Genomic DNA, 17195 nt, shown 5'->3' on the forward strand with positions numbered 1-17195 from the left:
GATTGAATCAGTCTCTCATTTGACTTCATAAGGAACTTGATTGATTGAATCAGTCTCTCATTTGACTTCATAAGGAACTTGATTGATTGAATCAGTCACTCATTTGACTTCATAGGGAACTTGATTGAATCAATCACTCATTTGACTTTATAGGGAACTTGATTGATTGAATCAGTCACTCATTTGACTTCATAGGGAACTTGATTGATTGAATCAGTCTCTCATTTGACTTCATAGGGAACATGATTGATTGAATCAGTCTCTCATTTGACTTCATGGGGAACTTGATTGATTGAATCAGTCTCTCATTTGACTTCATAGGGAACATGATTGATTGAATCAGTCTCTCATTTGACTTCATGGGGAACTTGATTGATTGAATCAGTCTCTCATTTGACTTCATGGGGAACTTGATTGAATCAATCACTCATTTGACTTCTTAGGGAACTTGATTGACTAAACTCATTTCTCTTCATCATTTTATTTTGAAAATGAAGGAAATATAATGAAATACAAATAAGATCTATGATAATAAATGAATAGACTAAAATAAATGAAATATAAACAAAGGGAAAAGCAAGTGATTGGAGTATTTAAAATGTATAGTTTTCTATGGTAAGAGGGAAGAAAGAAAGACCCATCTTTACTATGTCAAGCTAATAGTCATCTTATACCTTCACAGGAACATAACTTTCTTGTATCAAGGAAGTTTGTAAATGCAGTGATTTGATCGACAGTAGTTGGTGCACAATCCACAGGCCACAAATCTAAAAGGACTGCATTCTTTCTGTTGAAGGCTCTGATTGGCTGTATTCGCTGGAGTCCAATCCATTCAAAACGCAGCATTCCGTGATACAAAAATTGTTATTTTCACAAAAAAGGCAGTTATTTGACTCAAGGTGGTGATAGCCTGACAATGTGAAGATAGGGAAAACCAGATGAAAATGTTACCTATTTTACATACTGTACAAATTATCTGTCACAACCTCACAATGGAATGGCAATCTATTCTATTCTTCAAATTATAACACATAGGTGTAGCTACTACAAATACTCCTAATTACCCTATTATCAAAGTAAGATTTTTATATTGTACATCTGATTTAAAATTTCATTTGCATAGAAATCAAATATCTCAAGGTATGAAGAGATAATGTCAGGGAGTAGAATTCTATACATTTTACTGACATTAGAAATTTTGATCTATCAGTAAAATATGCATGGATTCAACACTCTATTCATACTGTTGTTAACGCAATGAAAACTAAAGAATATCTATGGAAGTGTCAAAATATGTCGATTCACTTCCTAAAGTTTTTGTTCTAAATCAAAATATAAATTCCATTTAATTGACATGCAGTGTGAATTGCTTATATGGTGCAATCAAAAGTATTAGTACTTCAGTTGACGTGAATATAAGTAAATAAGAAAGTTCTATATGATTTATTTACAAGAGTTGATCAGTAAAAAAAATTGCCAGAATTTAAATCAAATATGTATACACATTAAAAAAATCAAATTTTGTTCAAGTATAATTTTGTTCAGTATTCTCTTTCATATATTTAAATATATAAGTCTGATATGGTATAATAACTACACAAGCAATGTACAGCATTCAATTGTAACAGTTTTCCAACAAATCTATGAATAACAAATTATCTATAGTTTAAAAATGTTTGACTTAAGTAGCCTTATTTATCAAGCAAGCCAGTAATTCTTATATCTAGAAAGCTTCATGTCTCTTTGCTTTGATGATTTTATCAACAATCAGACTACTAGTTTCTTAAATCACCAATTTCATCTCATATGATACAAAACAAAATTACTGCCTCATAACTCTAAGAGAGACTCTTGTAAAGAGGTGTTCTGAAATTTTATCAAAGACATGGATAGCATCAATTTGCACCATTAAAATTTTCAATTGGATGTCTTTGGTTCTTGCAATTCCACATAAACTTAGCGTTTGATGATGTCACTTATTGCAAAATATGCTGTATCATAAATTGCTTTGTAAGTGCAGGAATCGCAGACATCTGACTGAAAATTAGAATGGTGCAAATTGATGTGTTCCCGATACACATGATTTTTTTTTAGAAAACCTCTTTACAATCCCTAATAATATTTTCATTGGAATTTAAATATATATAGCTAAATAATTCTTAGCACTATTAAATACTTAATGCCTATATCATACAAAAAAATTGTTCACTGATAGTCACCAGCTGATTCTAAAATAAATCCTTCAACATCTAATCAAAAATCGTTATTATGTGATTCTATATGGAGTATCTATATATACAAGTGTATTGGCAATTTCAGACCTTCAGTCTTTTTTCAGTTATCCAGAGCGTTGAAAAAATGACTGGGTTTTCTGGTTTGTAATCGACTTCTATCCATTAATCGGCTGGAAAAGAGATAAAATCAAAGTTAACAGAAGACCAACACAATTTGTGGCAAAAAGAAACTTTTAAAACTTGGTAAAAATTCAAAACTTGAATACTAGGGTACATATGGTTTGACATTATAAATTACATATTGTCATTTATATATCATTTAATAAAACTCAAACACAAGTTACTTGGCAAATTATGTTATACTGTTAGGGTATTCGTTATACAATTAATCAGCGACTTTATATATATAATATATATTTGATGCATAAAACAATAAAAGATAGTGGACCACAGGCATATACGCCCACCACGGCATGCGGGTGGTAAGAACGAAACATTCATTTTAAGTTTCATCAAAATCAGTTGAAAACTAAGAGAGTAATAGCATATTCAAGATTTTGGGGCAAGGGCAGTAACTCTGCTTCTAACGGTCGGAAATAGCTCAACTTCGAACTTGATCTTCGTTTCATGAAAATGTATACACATACCGAATTTCATTTGATTCCATCAAAAAAACTAGTTTATTGTTTACAAGCAAATGTTGACGGACGAACTGACAGAGTGTTTACGAGCAATTGATGTTGATAGAAGCACTTACTGTATAGAGGTTAAAGGGCGATAACTCCTCAAAACTGACACAAGAGGCCTAAATCTTGAAAAAGCCTTAAATTTAATCAGAAGTAAATTTTCTCAAACCTTTCGATTTACGTCCAATAACATCCATATTAAGTTTCATCAAAATCGGTTGAAAACTAAGAGAGTAATAGCATATTCAAGATTTTGGGGCAAGGGCAATAACTCTGCTTCTAACGATCGAAAATAGCTCAAATTCGAACTTAATCTTCGTTTTATGAATAAGCATACACATACTGAATTTCATTTGATTCCATCAAAAAATCTAGTTTTTAGAGCGTTTACAAGCAAAGGTTGACGGACGGACAGGGGTACCGACAATATACGTCCACATAGAGAGATGTGGGCGTATAAAAATGGTACTAAACAATACTGTAGAATCATTCAATAGTAAGCATGAGCTGATTTTAAGGTTTAAGAATACATTTAAGAAAATGAAAACAACCAGACAACCAGCAGTAACATTCAATATTAGTCATAGCATTCCCTAATAGAACAGTCTAGTCTAGAGTTTTATGAACTGTGAAGCAAATTTATATTTCTTAATAAGTCATGTTCTGTTTATGAAGCACTGATATAACAATGCTATTTATTTCCAGCCATTCTCTAAACTGATCCATTAGATCCAATGAGAGGAACCTCTGACAGTTACAGTATTGAACCATATATTTGTAGCACTCACTGGCCTCTATTTACTAATCTAATCAGCAGCAAGTGCATGTTTTCAAATTATACAATATATTATGCAATATCATAAACTGATGATGATATAAATTTATATAATATAAAAAGAAAAGCTTGTCAATTTATAGACTAATGCCAAGAACATTGCATAATAGCAAACTAAATAGAATTGAAATAAAATTTATTGTGTGTCATGGTGACCCAAAATTACATTTGACAACTGATAAAATTTGAGCCTAAACTTATCTTATATTGTAAACTTTTGAAGAAAAGCCAATGTCATTTAGACAGGAACCATTTGATGTAACCAACTTTTTTCTTATTTATCAAAACATATATTTTATAGTTCAATAGTTTACTTCAATACTTTTTTCTTTCAAGAGCTCCAGACACCTTATCGAAAAGTTCTTATAACTTGATATCTATGGACTAAAAATTTTTTGAAATCTATCTAGCATATATATATTGAAAAATGTTGTAGAAGTAAAAATATATATAGAATTAGTAATTAAAGAGATATAACCAAGCCATGTTTGAAAAGTACCTGTCCTAGTGAGATATAGCCTAATAGGTGGTGTTACAAATAGCTAATCTCAGAGGCAGCCAGAGGAGCTCGTGTCTGTGATTTTCTTAATGATGAACGTAGTGGCGGCATTCTTAAAGGTGGCATCAATGGTCTAATACAAAATAATCAACAATTATTCTGCTGCATTTCTGATAGGATAGCAGATTTTTAATCTCATTTAATGAATGATTGTTAAGCTCATGAAATGAAAGACTGTTAAGTTCATGAAATGAATGATTGTGCCCATTTTAGAAATGATGATTTTTAAGCACAAGAAATGAATGACTTTATAACCCCCTGTAGGTGACTATGTAAGCTAGAGAAATATATTGAGGAATAGGGCTGGCTGAGGTATGATTAATTGTATGAGGTTGAGGACATATGAAATAAATGAATGAAATTTAGTTTGAAAAATAAATGTGTGAAAGAGGACAGAATTATGAAATGAATATTCATGAATGAAGGAATGAGTGAATGGATGAATGAAATGAATTTATTGAAGGATGATGATTAATTATTCTTTCAATTCAGACTGGGATTGGATTGTTACTATCAAAGATTGAATGATATGAACTTCTAAACACAGAAAAGATACCATTTCATTTACTAGTTCAAATTTATGGTAGGAAACCATTGTTTGGCTGGGGAACACATCAGTTTTTCAGATACATGATTTAAATAACTGATATTAACAAAAAAATACCTTGGTGTATTCTGTGTTTGAGATAAAACTGTATTTCTCTGATATTCTTCATAAGAACCAGGTGTCAGGATTGGTCCCAGACGGCTCACATATGCTGGGAAAGGAAAAAAAAACGTTTTTAGGAAAACTTAGCATTAAGGACACAGACTTTAGAGCATTTCATTATATTTCTAAAACACTTCTTATTGAAATCTGATATCCAAACTAAGGATTCTTCTTTTAAAATCAGGACACAATAATAAGGTTGTGATTTAAAATTAATATTTATCATCTACATACCTCCCTGTCCAGGAGTCATACTGCCTGGTGTTTTCTCTGTGGGGTATATATAACTATTTTCTACGTCCATATATTTCTGCCAGTAATCATGAGATATCCTCAACAGATTCTCCATCACCTACAATGACATTACATGTGGGCATATAAAAACATAAAAAAACAATGGACACAGTCTCTGATCATACATACTTGTTAAATTTCAACCATATAAATACACTGGATTAATGATGACATATCATACTGGGTCAAGTGTTAGATTTCTTTCAATGTTCAAGACTAAAAATACTTTGAACTTGATATTCCATCTAACAGAGAAATAACTAATCAAAGACAAAAGTGATATACCATACCAAGTTTATTTTGTGTGTCTCCATCATGTCGTTCATGTTTAAATCAGGACTAGAATATCCTACTATAGTTGGTCCAAATACTCGAGCTAAATTACTGGCTGGCATCTGACAGGCTGAAGCTTCTGATACTCTGTAAAATTATACAAAGAGATACAAATTGAGAAAATGTTTTTAAGAAATCATGGGGAATATGGAGAGGGAAGTTATCAAAATGCTTCTGTCACAAGATGGTTGCAGTAAACACTGAACTGGCTTTTCAAAATTAGTAATTATGATTGTTCTAAGATATATTTTCTACCTACCTTAATAGATGGATCATTATAAATGCCATGGTGTCTCTATTGGGTTGTGGTAGACGGTCTATACATTCATACAAAGCATCTTCCCTAGCATAAGATTCACTCTTTTCTATATAGAAAATTAAACATCAAATTAGATTCAGTTTGATAAACATCTATCTATATCTTATGGATACTGAGGTGATTACAACCTTGTCTAAAACAGTTAAACAAGAACAAGTTCAATTCAATGCAATTATATTTGTAATTTTATATCATTGAGTCAAATAATTTATTAAGCTTTCTATGGAAAAATGATCTCATTATAAAATTGGTCTTATTGGTTAATTAGTTCATTGAATCAAATTCCGATGAATGTCATTCAATGTGCAATATAAACAGATTTATAAAATATCATTGAAATCAACATGTCTACATACCTGCAGCAGCAACAAAGTCATGCCATAAAGCATAGGTAACAAGTGGTTCTTTCAATCCTCGTAGAAAATCTTTAATACATCCACATAATACATGTATATCTCTTATATTAGACTGAAAATAATAATCAAAGAGATGTATCAAAATTAAAAAATATTACAACCATTTAGAAATACACATGGAACTCAATTAATGGAAAAAGAAAAAACTCAGTGGCAAAATGGCAGTGCTTGACACTGTATTTTCTCTTGATGGATCAGATGATTTACTTACTAATGTTGGGATGCCCTTCTCTTTCAAGAACTTTTCTTTCAACTGTCGTACCTCTGATGAAGATCTAGAATGTTAAATATAAATTTCAACCAACTTAAAAATTAGGAGCAGTATTATAATATAAGCTTACATGTAGATTCCAGATATTAAACTAAAGAATTGTTTACTCAAACAGTATACTTACCCTGGAACACGATATATTCCCTTTTCATTTAATCCTCTAGATTCTATCTCATTGATACAGTGTACCTAGAAGTAGACATTTTTATACTAAACTAGTGTCCAAAAGAAACGATACCACCTGTTTGCAACGACATAAAAGAAAAACTAAACAATGCAGAAGTTTAGGATTGGTGTTATGCTTTTGAGAAATCCTTTCACAACATCTGTACAAAAATTTCATTTCAATAAAATCTGTTCAACCAATATGACAAGCCTTTAAAGATGGGTGGGGTCGAAAAAAGAACATTTCGTTAGAGCACTGATCACAGAAACAACGGGAAATGTCACACGACACGTCACAAAGTCAAGTCAGTAGCGGGTATGTCCACCGTGAGCATCAATACATGCCAGAACACGCCTATGGACTGATGCCGTCAAACGTCTGATAACGTTGGGAGTGATGCGTTGCCATTCCTCGAGGAGACATCGTTCCAAGTCCTGGACGTTGACTGGAGGCACACGGCGACGTCGGATTTGCCGATCGAGGTGGTCCCATAAGTGCTCGATGGGATTCATGTCCGGTGAACATGCGGGAAATGGCAAAACCTGTACGTTGGTGTTGGCAAGGAAGTTCTGTCTCAATCTTGCTGTGTGTGGCCTTGCATTGTCATGTTGGAAAAGGAGTCCACGAGGCTGTTGCTGAATAAAGGGCACCACAACAGGCCGTAGGATGTCATCAATATAACGCTGTGCATTCAGGTTTCCACGACAAGCCTCGTTTTGACGTCACTGCATATGCCACCCCAAACCATTAACCCTCCACCTCCAAACGGCCGGACCTGTTGGATACAGTTAGACGCCAAACGTTCACCAAATTGTCGGTATACAAGCTGCCGTCCATCATTTTTGAAGATGAGGAATCTGCTCTCATCAGAGAACATAACGCGCGCCCAGTCCCGCCGTTGCCAACGTCGAACTCGCCTGGCCCAGATCAGTCTGTTGTTCCGGTGTCGAGGCGTCAGGAGCGGTCCGCGGTAGGGATGACGTGGCCGGATACCATACTGCCGTGATCTCCTGTAGACGGTCTGTCGACTGATCATGTGTCCCAGTGCTGTAGCCGCCGTGGACGTCGCTGTTAAGGTGCGGTTCCTCAGGTGTAATACCCGGATGTAACGATCTTCACGGGGCGTGGTTACTCGTGGTCTTCCATTCCTGGGCCTGTCTGACGCCTGACCTGTCTGACGTAACCGCTGCATCAACCTGGTGATAGTGATGCGTGCGCAGCCCAACCTTTTGGCGACGTCGACGTGTGTCGCTCCTTGTTGGACCATTCCAACTGCTCTCTCTCTCTCGATGGCTGTCAAACGTGGCATATCTTGTGTTCTTTTTGTTGCTGTGATATCAACGTGTCTGATCAGCCATTTTATACAGTTTTTATGCACGTGCAGAACATGCTAGAGAGGGAAATGTCACTTTCACGAAATTTACGTTTTTTCCCGGAAGTGATCACGTGTTCCCGGTATTTTTATCGACTATGCTGTGTTTGGGATGTGCAATACAAATTGGCATGTTTTCATATTAGACAATTCACTTAGTAAAAAACAATTTTGAAAATAAGTTGGTATCGTTTCTTTTGGACACTAGTTTACTATACTTTTATACATTTATTTTCATGGGTGAAACATGATATCTGCTCAGGTCAAATAACCAAACCGGTGATCTCAATTTGATCCAAAAGGTTATCTTTCTGGCATTTTGTTTCATAATTCTATGATTTTCAAACTAGTATACCAAGGATTTCAAGAAGTGGAGAGATGTAGAAATGTCCTTACAATAAGTGGTGGTAACATCGGTGGTTCAACTGAGGTGAAATCTGAGATAACTCCTTCCATCTTTTTACCAGGGGTAACAGTACATGGGAAGCATGGTAGAGGCAATTTATCTTTACATCCAATATGACATGATGATTTACAGTCTGCAAAAAAAAATATACATTATGACTTATCAACAAGTTTAAATGGTCAAAACAGGAGCCACAGAAAAGTAAACAAATTTTACATGATACTGTTTTACAGTTTATGTGCTCTAAGGCAAAGAAAACAATCATCTTTATTACCATAATATAGAATCATGAACCAATTAAAAAATTTGTTACTTACTTTTACATTTCATGAATTTCCCTTTCATCTTTATTCCACACTGTAAAACACAAGTATATTTATATAATTATGAAATTTAAAACCATCAGTCTTGTTTTGTTGTATTCTAGTGAGTAGGTATTTTAAGTAGTGTTAAAACGGTTAATCAGTTATTTCACGAGTAATCAGGTCTGATTTGAGATTATCAGTTAACTATCAATTTATTAGCTGTTGAAAGAAGGCATTTTTGAGAAGAAAATTTGTGCCTTACTTCATCCTTAACCTATTTTTTCTCTAGTAAATAAGTGACTAAACTTGTGATGATTTTGTAGAGAGCTGAAATGTTTATTGTGATGGGGTATTAATTATCAAATTGCAAGAATTACTTTGATTTTTGTGGTCAACATTTTTCAGCTTGAAACCAAGATACTGGTCCAAGCCAAGTACTGGTGCTGGTATTTTTTAACAGTCCTGAGCTACATGTTACTATATGTAACTTAGTGACCCAGATAAGTTTCTTATCTAGTAAAGTTGCATATTTGTATTATATACCATAAATAAATGGCACTTGTACCTTGAATACTGATCCAAGCAATGACCTTGAAGCAAGTTCATTGGCGCTGATTAATCATTAGAATTGATATCAGCTATATTCTGTTTTCATGTGATTTTATGTTGGATTATCGATAGTACAAGCGATTATCTAATTGGGGATAAGTGATTAAGATGACTAGATGTTGGATTGTACAGATTTTTCTGATTGTTGGGATCACTGATTAGTGTAGCAATTCAGTTTTTTAAACTGACATAAGAAAAAAAAAAACAAAAAAATATGCAAGATTACATTGTTGGAATACTCTGATGTTGGAGTACACTGTACTGCAGTTTAATTTATGATGTGTTACCGCTGCAAATACAATTTTTGATCTTGACTAATTAACTGGGTTACAAAGGGTTATTTCTGAAAATTACCCGGTTGGTCAAAATCACTTCATGTTTCAATACTAATTTTAAGGGCATAATACATTTGTATAAGTTTCATTGAAGGGGAGTGAAGGTAGACACCAAGACCTTGTTAGTAAATTGAATTTTTGTAATGTTATTTTTGTGTGATATGGAAAGAAGAGCAAGTAAATATGAACTTACACAAGCACAAGATTTGTGTTTAAATGGTTTGTTCTCTGTTATAAAGATATGTAATCTATTCAATCCATTACTGGCAGAGTTAGACTTTCTCATTGGTGTGCTGAAATAATAGTCATTGTCATAGAGGTTTCATCTTCAATTAAAATAAAGCCAAAATGGCTCCTTCATGAATAAAATTTTAATATCAATTTGTATATGGTAAAGGGAGGTAATCTGATTATATTTTTACTATTTTCCATCCTACTTACGGGATAATCTGACCAAAATGAAAGCATCCATTGAAAAAAAATAAATGAAACATCTAGATCATCATTTTAGTCAGAATGTATAAGAGTAAGAAGTATGAAGTGGAACTTACCTATCAGGAGTGCATCTATTGTTTCTGTTACGATTTCTATCACTGGCTCCCCAGAAAGAATCTTCAGATTCAGGATCACTGTCTAGAAATAGAAAAATTAAACATTTATTATTCATTGTGAAAAAAAAAAGAGGAATAAAAACATTTCAACAAAGCATTCAATTACAATGGAAAGAATTCCCAACTTTGATTAGATTTGATGGATTGATTTACAGCAACCTGTTCTTTCAATATACCTACACCAAATTCTTTTTATCAATTTAATCTACTTTTACAATCGAAATTACAAGCACAATTTCAGCCAGAAATTATTACTATCAAAAATTTAATCCACTTACCGATGTCTCTGTCATGTTTTACATGAGCAACATGAGTATTCAATGCAGACTCACTAAAACTTTTATTTAGTTTGGGTACTTGAATGTTAGTCTCAGCATATTCAGGAGTACCATGTTCATTTATAGCTATAGTAGTGGTAGTAATAATTGAATTGTTTGCCTATAATATTCAATATTAGTAATAAAAACATTGTTATTCTTTATTTCAAGTAATTCAAATCAGATTTTCTATGGAAAAGACCTTCCTAACTAATAACACTTGGAAGAATTAAATAAATTTGTGGGAATAACACATCTCTAGGTGAAATGGGTTCCATATTTTCCGCTTTAAGAATATTGAATTGTTTAAAAGAAAGAAGTAAAGCATTATAAAACAATGTATCCTTACAGCAGAGGCGTGTCTCTGTCGTTTATGTGGAATATGCTCTTGATCCATGGGAGGAGCTGAGGGTACAGGTCGTTTCTCAGACAATCTTCGTGATTTGTCATGGTCATAACTAAAATCATAACTAATATCATCCAGGTCTGATACAGACGCATCATCATAGATAGTCTCCATTCTGTAATGGACAAGTTCAACACTATATTACAGTCTCAATAATTAATCACAAGCTTAAAGCTTGTGGTAGAACCATTTGAATCCCAAACAAATTAAATACTGTACCAAATCTAGTTTTTACAAAAATATTGTTATCATAATTTTCATCTCTAAAGATCTTAAAATATTACAGAGATACAATTGTTAGAAAATATCTGAACTTACTTTTTTTGTTGATGTGAGAAAGTAGGGTGATTAATTGAAATAAAAGCCAGTTTTTCTCGATCATGGTCATTAAGTCTAATTGAGTTGCCACTGTTAGGGTTCAACATCTCCTGTATATTATTCACTTGTCGTTTCTACAAAAAAATATTTTAAACTATATACCTTCATGCTACTGGTCATTATATGTATGGTTGATGTCTCATTTTTATTTGCTATGCCATATTTGCCTTCAAAAATCTTTTTTTGTTAATCATCCAATTCAAATGAATGAATGGAATCTTGCATCACAAAACATTAATGATATCCTACCAAGAAATCCCTTTCAATTTCCACTTCTTTACGTTTTTGTTTCTCATAGTCAATCTGTGATCTGAAAAAACAATAAATAAAACCTACGTCAAGCAATCATTCAAATAATAAAATACTATACTAACTATAGTTACAACTTACATAGTCATCAAACAAACATTACTAAGTTTTAGAAGCAACAAAGACTATCTTACTTCGAATGTTTAAGTATGGTCTGGAGTCTACCATTTTCTGATGTGAGATGCCCAACTTTCTCTTGTAAAACTTCCACTTTTTGCTCTGCAGCACTCCATTTTCTTCTACAATCTTCCTGATTTTTGACAAATATCTTGAATTCTAAAAAATAGTATCATTGAAGCATTATATATCACTGTAGTATTTAGAGGACTACTGTCAGAAACCTTATATAAGCTTACTTATATAAAAAATAATTTACATAGAAGTTGGCATCATTGATCACCAGATTATTTTTATTTCAATTATCTTGCTAAAAGCTGTTATTGTTAATTGCATACTGTGTCTTGTTTATAATTGTACCATACTGTGTCTTGTTTATAATTGTACCATACTGTGTCTTGTTTATAATTGTACCATACTGTGATAAATAGGGCAGATAACTCAGTGGTGAAAGTAGGAAGGACCAGGCCTGCATATGGTAAAAACGACATATAATTGCTTTCAAGTCTGGAGACTCACCATATTCACAGCTCTCCTTTAAAACTCTGGAGTCTCGACATAAATCATCAAAAGCTGCTACCATTGTTAACTTGGAGTTGGACTGAAAGATACAAAATTTAGAGAAATGTTCAGTTGTAGAGAGATCCAAGACAGTCATGGCAGTGTTCATCATTGATACCCGTACCATATTATTACAGGACAACAGTTATTTGTTGACAATTTATCAACTATAGTGTAGCCATAAAAAATAATTGAATATTTGAAGCTAAGCTTTTCTATTATCCCATTTACTGGTAGTGATACATATTCTATACCAGGCAATAGGCCTACACAGCACTATTAATTATATAAAACATCCTGAGACAAGTTTCTTACATCCTGATGTTTTAATGTAGATTTGTTCTTCATGTCTTCAACTGTTGGTTGTGGTGAGATCCCAAATCTTCTCTGATAGATACCTCTCTGATTTAAATAGCTAGACCCACCCTTTGAGGCAATACTGCCAGATGATATTGACTTTCTCATACTGAATGCTTTATTGCCTTTTAATTGGATTAACACAAGCTGGCTGTAAAAAGGTGCTAAAAGGACCCACATAATAACAATGATTGGGCAAGTTAAGTCTAAAGTGATGATTAAAAGAAACTATTATAATTACAGAAAGTAAAAGCTGTAAAAGGCTGTCAATCAAAACAGATTGTCATTAATGACTTAAGTCCAATCAAAGCTTAAAATCATTATCAAAGCCGTCTCCTATAAAGGTTATTTAAATAAACTTAATTGGAAAAAAATGAGACTGCTAAAATAAGCTTATCTGAATTCAAAATGTTTTCTGATGTGCACTAAATGTTAAACCCAATAACAAAGATAGGCTTTGACCTATGTACAGTCAGTTTGGTTTTACTATACAACCACAATAATATGATTGGAGTACCGTAGTAAATTAAAAGCTAGGCAAAACAGCCAAAAAATAATTGTTAAATAAAAAATTTATAGGCTACAATGACCTACAATACACCCACAAAAAATAATTAGCAATGCACAATTGACATTCTGCCAACATTGTCACCTAAGGCTAAGCTTTTACGGTACGGTAGTTCAGTAGGCAAGTGCACATGGCTGCTAAGATCCCTTGTAACCTAAGAATGATCCACTATTATAATTGCAATTCCAAACATCTCAAATAAGAGTTATTTTGAGCATACACCTAGTAGTTAAAAGATGAAGAAACAAGCAAGAGTAGCAAGAGCCAGACAAAATTACTAAATAGCCCGACAGCTCAACTCAGTTAAAACTGAAAGTCTCTTCTAGTTCTACTTCTAGTCTTACTAAGTCTAAGGGCTTACAGTGGTTTCCCCCATTGACAAGTTCCTCCCATAGTGGTTTCCCCCCTATATAATTTCCACCTTAGTGGTTTCCCCCCAGTGCTTTCCTTCCCTATATATACAGTCAAGTAACCTAATTTTGTGCTAACCTATTTTTCGTGGATTTCCGAAAAATTTTAATAATTTACATGAGCGGCCTTACGCGAACTCCGCATTAGCTTGTTTTGGTAAACATTGGTTGTCTGCACAATATCAGCTAGTAGAATGAATCCAGTAGTTTCAAGCAAGGTTAAAGGTACTACTTTGACAAATACAAAATGGCCGATTTCAGTTATTACCAAACGTCACCATTTATTATCGGCCGAATTTCCTTATAATTCCAAGCGGTAATCGGAATTCCAAGTGTCGTCTGCTAGAATGTAGTCCAACGAATGAAGTCACGTGATCAACTAGCGGATTCCGTGTCAGCAGAAAATTTTTATGGAACACAAAGTGGGCCATATTCTTGTGTTGTTTCAGTGACTTTTAGCAATAAATCACGCTACAAATCTTATTTTGTCAGTCACTATTTGTTTTTAAAATCGTGGTTCTTTGAAGGAATTGTCACTAGAAGATAATTATACCACCTGGTATAACAACGTGTTTTTCTAGACTTATTTATAGATCAAACATTGTACACGAAAATAGGTGACGCATTCTGCCGCCGTTGCAGAGTTGGTTGCTCATGAAATATGGATCAAAGTGAAAAAATTCTTTTTTTTAACTTTGACGAAATTCGGTGTTGAATCCTTATATCCATGAAAATAGGTTACACCACTGTATATATATGCTTAGGGTATGTAAAGAAGGAGAATTAACATATTTTATTTCATTTTAGTTGTTATATTTTCCCTTATTCAAATTATTTCTTTTTCTTTATTTTTAAATAATTATATGTGTTGTATACACGATTGCCTGAAACAAATAAAGAGTTAATTATTTTGTTATTGGTTTGGTCTTATTCTCAATTTCAACTAGATATTAACTTGTGTATTGTCTATTGGATTGACCATAGGCAGTGCAACACCAACACTTACAGTGCCCAATGATGAGATTCCAAAATTACCAAAGTGAATGAATCAATTTCAACATAGAAAACACTTCAGCTGAAGTGATGTTCAAAACAAATAATTGTCAAAAACTATTTCAGAGTGCCCCACCCCATCACTGTCTCAAAACTTTTTCAATCACTATTTTCAAATTCTCCGATCTGTCTTCGCCTGCTACCAAACTGGTCAATAAAACAGTTAAATCTCCTAGATATAATCTGGACAACAACTCACTCAAAATGAACTCAATTTACCTGAGAATCTTTCCGTTCGTGTATCATTTTTAGTGATTAGTTTTCTTCCTTCGATCAAATTTGTGTCATTGTTTTCTTCCCGGCGGAAATTTTAAACGAAATCGAAATCAGCCAATGAAATCACAGAAAATAAATCACAGCGCCACAATGCCCAAGAGCAGACAACTCCTTGAAGTAAACTACAGACTACAAATAAATTGAAATCTGGACCACAGAGCCGCATATATAGAGAGAGTCTGGCCAACTACGTCACAAGGCGCCATCTTGTTACCCTCTCTTAGCTACAAGGCGGCCGACGTTATCCCTCGTAAACGCTCTAGAATTTACAGTTTTTAACCGATTTTGATCAAATTTGGTATGTCTATACAAAAACACAAAAAGAAGACAAATTTTGAATTTTAGCACTTTCCAAATATTAACCACCGAAATATTAAACCTGTAATATTCCATATTAAAATAGCTAGGGCCCAGCTGTATATTCTACAGCTATATGGAACAATAGGCTAATCACTAGTTATAGTTTATGCAACATATTTATAAGTAATATAATGTATAATATAATTCATATTGTTTTTGATCAATAGGCCCGTGTGCCTGACGACTGTCAAAACGGTGCATAAACTATAACCAATGATTTTTGTTACATAAAGCTTTAGAATATAGTGAAGTTAGTATAAAGGACTGAACTCCATCTTTGTCGAAGAAATTTAGTCATCATGAAAATTGCTCAAAGCAAGATGTGTACTATAAATCGTTATCAACAGAAACAGGCCCGTAACCTGACCAATGTGCCAAGGGGGGCGAATGCATTTGCACGGAGGCTGAAATAGCTGATAGAGACTGATTTCAGCTTCGATTGAGAACTTGTTTGAATTTTGCAGTGGAGGGGGAGGGGGGGGGGGCGAAAATAATTTAAGGAAGCACCGCCCCACCCCACTCCCCACCCCTATCTCTTTTACTTGTGGACCTGAACAGAAAAAGGCTCATTATTCAGTTTCAATCAGCACAATTTATTTTATGTCATGAAGGCATGAAAGTTATATCACACCACTCAATAATCATCATTTCAGCTTTGAAACCATTTTGCTTCAGCTGTCGGCTGTTGTCCTGGCGATCTGTTTCTCTTTGACTGTCGTCGAAGTGATTCTGGAAGAGAAACCAAAATTTACACAAGTGACTGGCCCAAAAGGCTTAGTGTTCACATTATAGTCTAGACCCACAGTCTACATTGCCCTTCCATATTTTTCTGCGAATGTCAATAATGAAATAACATAAACAATGGTGGCGTTTCATTTGATCTCTAAAGGGGGTGGGGTAATACTGATAGGCATTTAGGAAATCAATGATATTGATAGGGAGAAGGGTGGTGGTGGGGGGGGGGGTTGGGTTGAAAATCAGGACCAGCACAAATATTAGAGTTAGGAGCCATGGCCCCTTGCCTCACCGTACAAGCACCAATATGGTGCACACCTTTAAATTATACTGTTTGTTTTGGTGATTGGAAGTAAATAATACTAAATACTAAAAAAGTAAATAGTCTTAGAATTTTACATTTATAGAAAAACATAAATCGATCGATTATGTGTAGGCCTATCAGAAATGTTGTTGACAGTGTCTCAGAAGCCATGGTGCATGCTCCTCGTCTAGGCCTAGGTTTAGATAGCCAGTGCGTGGAAAGAAACCCTCTCACAAAGTTTTCATATCTATTATATCCAGTTTTTAGACCTGAACATAACACGATTTGCAAAACCCCTGAAATCATCGAATGTACTTACATCGCATAGAAAAGAGTTGTCGTGGGGAGTCCAGTCGGATCGTTTGACCTTTACTTCCCATTCTCTGCGTCTCCTTTTATCCTTAGGTAACCTGTGCATCACTATACCTTCTCCAGATTTGACAGAGCATTTCTATGCCACACATCGAGGCATTCTGTTGCCAGACAAGACCAGGAATTAGGCTTAAACAACGTAAAGAATACCCAGGCTCCTACGCCTAAACGTCGCGGGAAGGGTAACAATATGGCGGCCTTCAATCACGTGA

At 34.0% G+C, this 17195-nt stretch overlaps 1 protein-coding gene across 1 annotated transcript; it reads right to left on the reverse strand.

The window, feature by feature from the left end:
- Positions 1-466: 466 nt before the first annotated feature.
- LOTGIDRAFT_238160 (hypothetical protein) lies at positions 467-13013 on the reverse strand (the record flags this gene model as incomplete). The annotated part of the gene is made up of 20 exons (XM_009049297.1): positions 467-2404; positions 4255-4387; positions 4979-5072; positions 5258-5375; positions 5608-5737; positions 5910-6015; positions 6326-6437; positions 6597-6660; positions 6781-6845; positions 8591-8733; positions 8918-8957; positions 10043-10142; positions 10401-10482; positions 10739-10898; positions 11127-11298; positions 11502-11635; positions 11811-11871; positions 12005-12146; positions 12507-12588; positions 12864-13013. 19 exons carry the CDS (start codon positions 13011-13013, stop codon positions 4288-4290), a joined length of 2055 nt encoding a protein of 684 aa, XP_009047545.1. The 3' UTR covers positions 467-2404; positions 4255-4287.
- Between the last annotated feature and the right edge of the window lie 4182 nt (positions 13014-17195).

This window comes from Lottia gigantea, assembly GCF_000327385.1.
Source record: "Lottia gigantea unplaced genomic scaffold LOTGIsca_133, whole genome shotgun sequence".
In the NCBI taxonomy this organism is placed as follows: domain Eukaryota; kingdom Metazoa; phylum Mollusca; class Gastropoda; family Lottiidae; genus Lottia; species Lottia gigantea.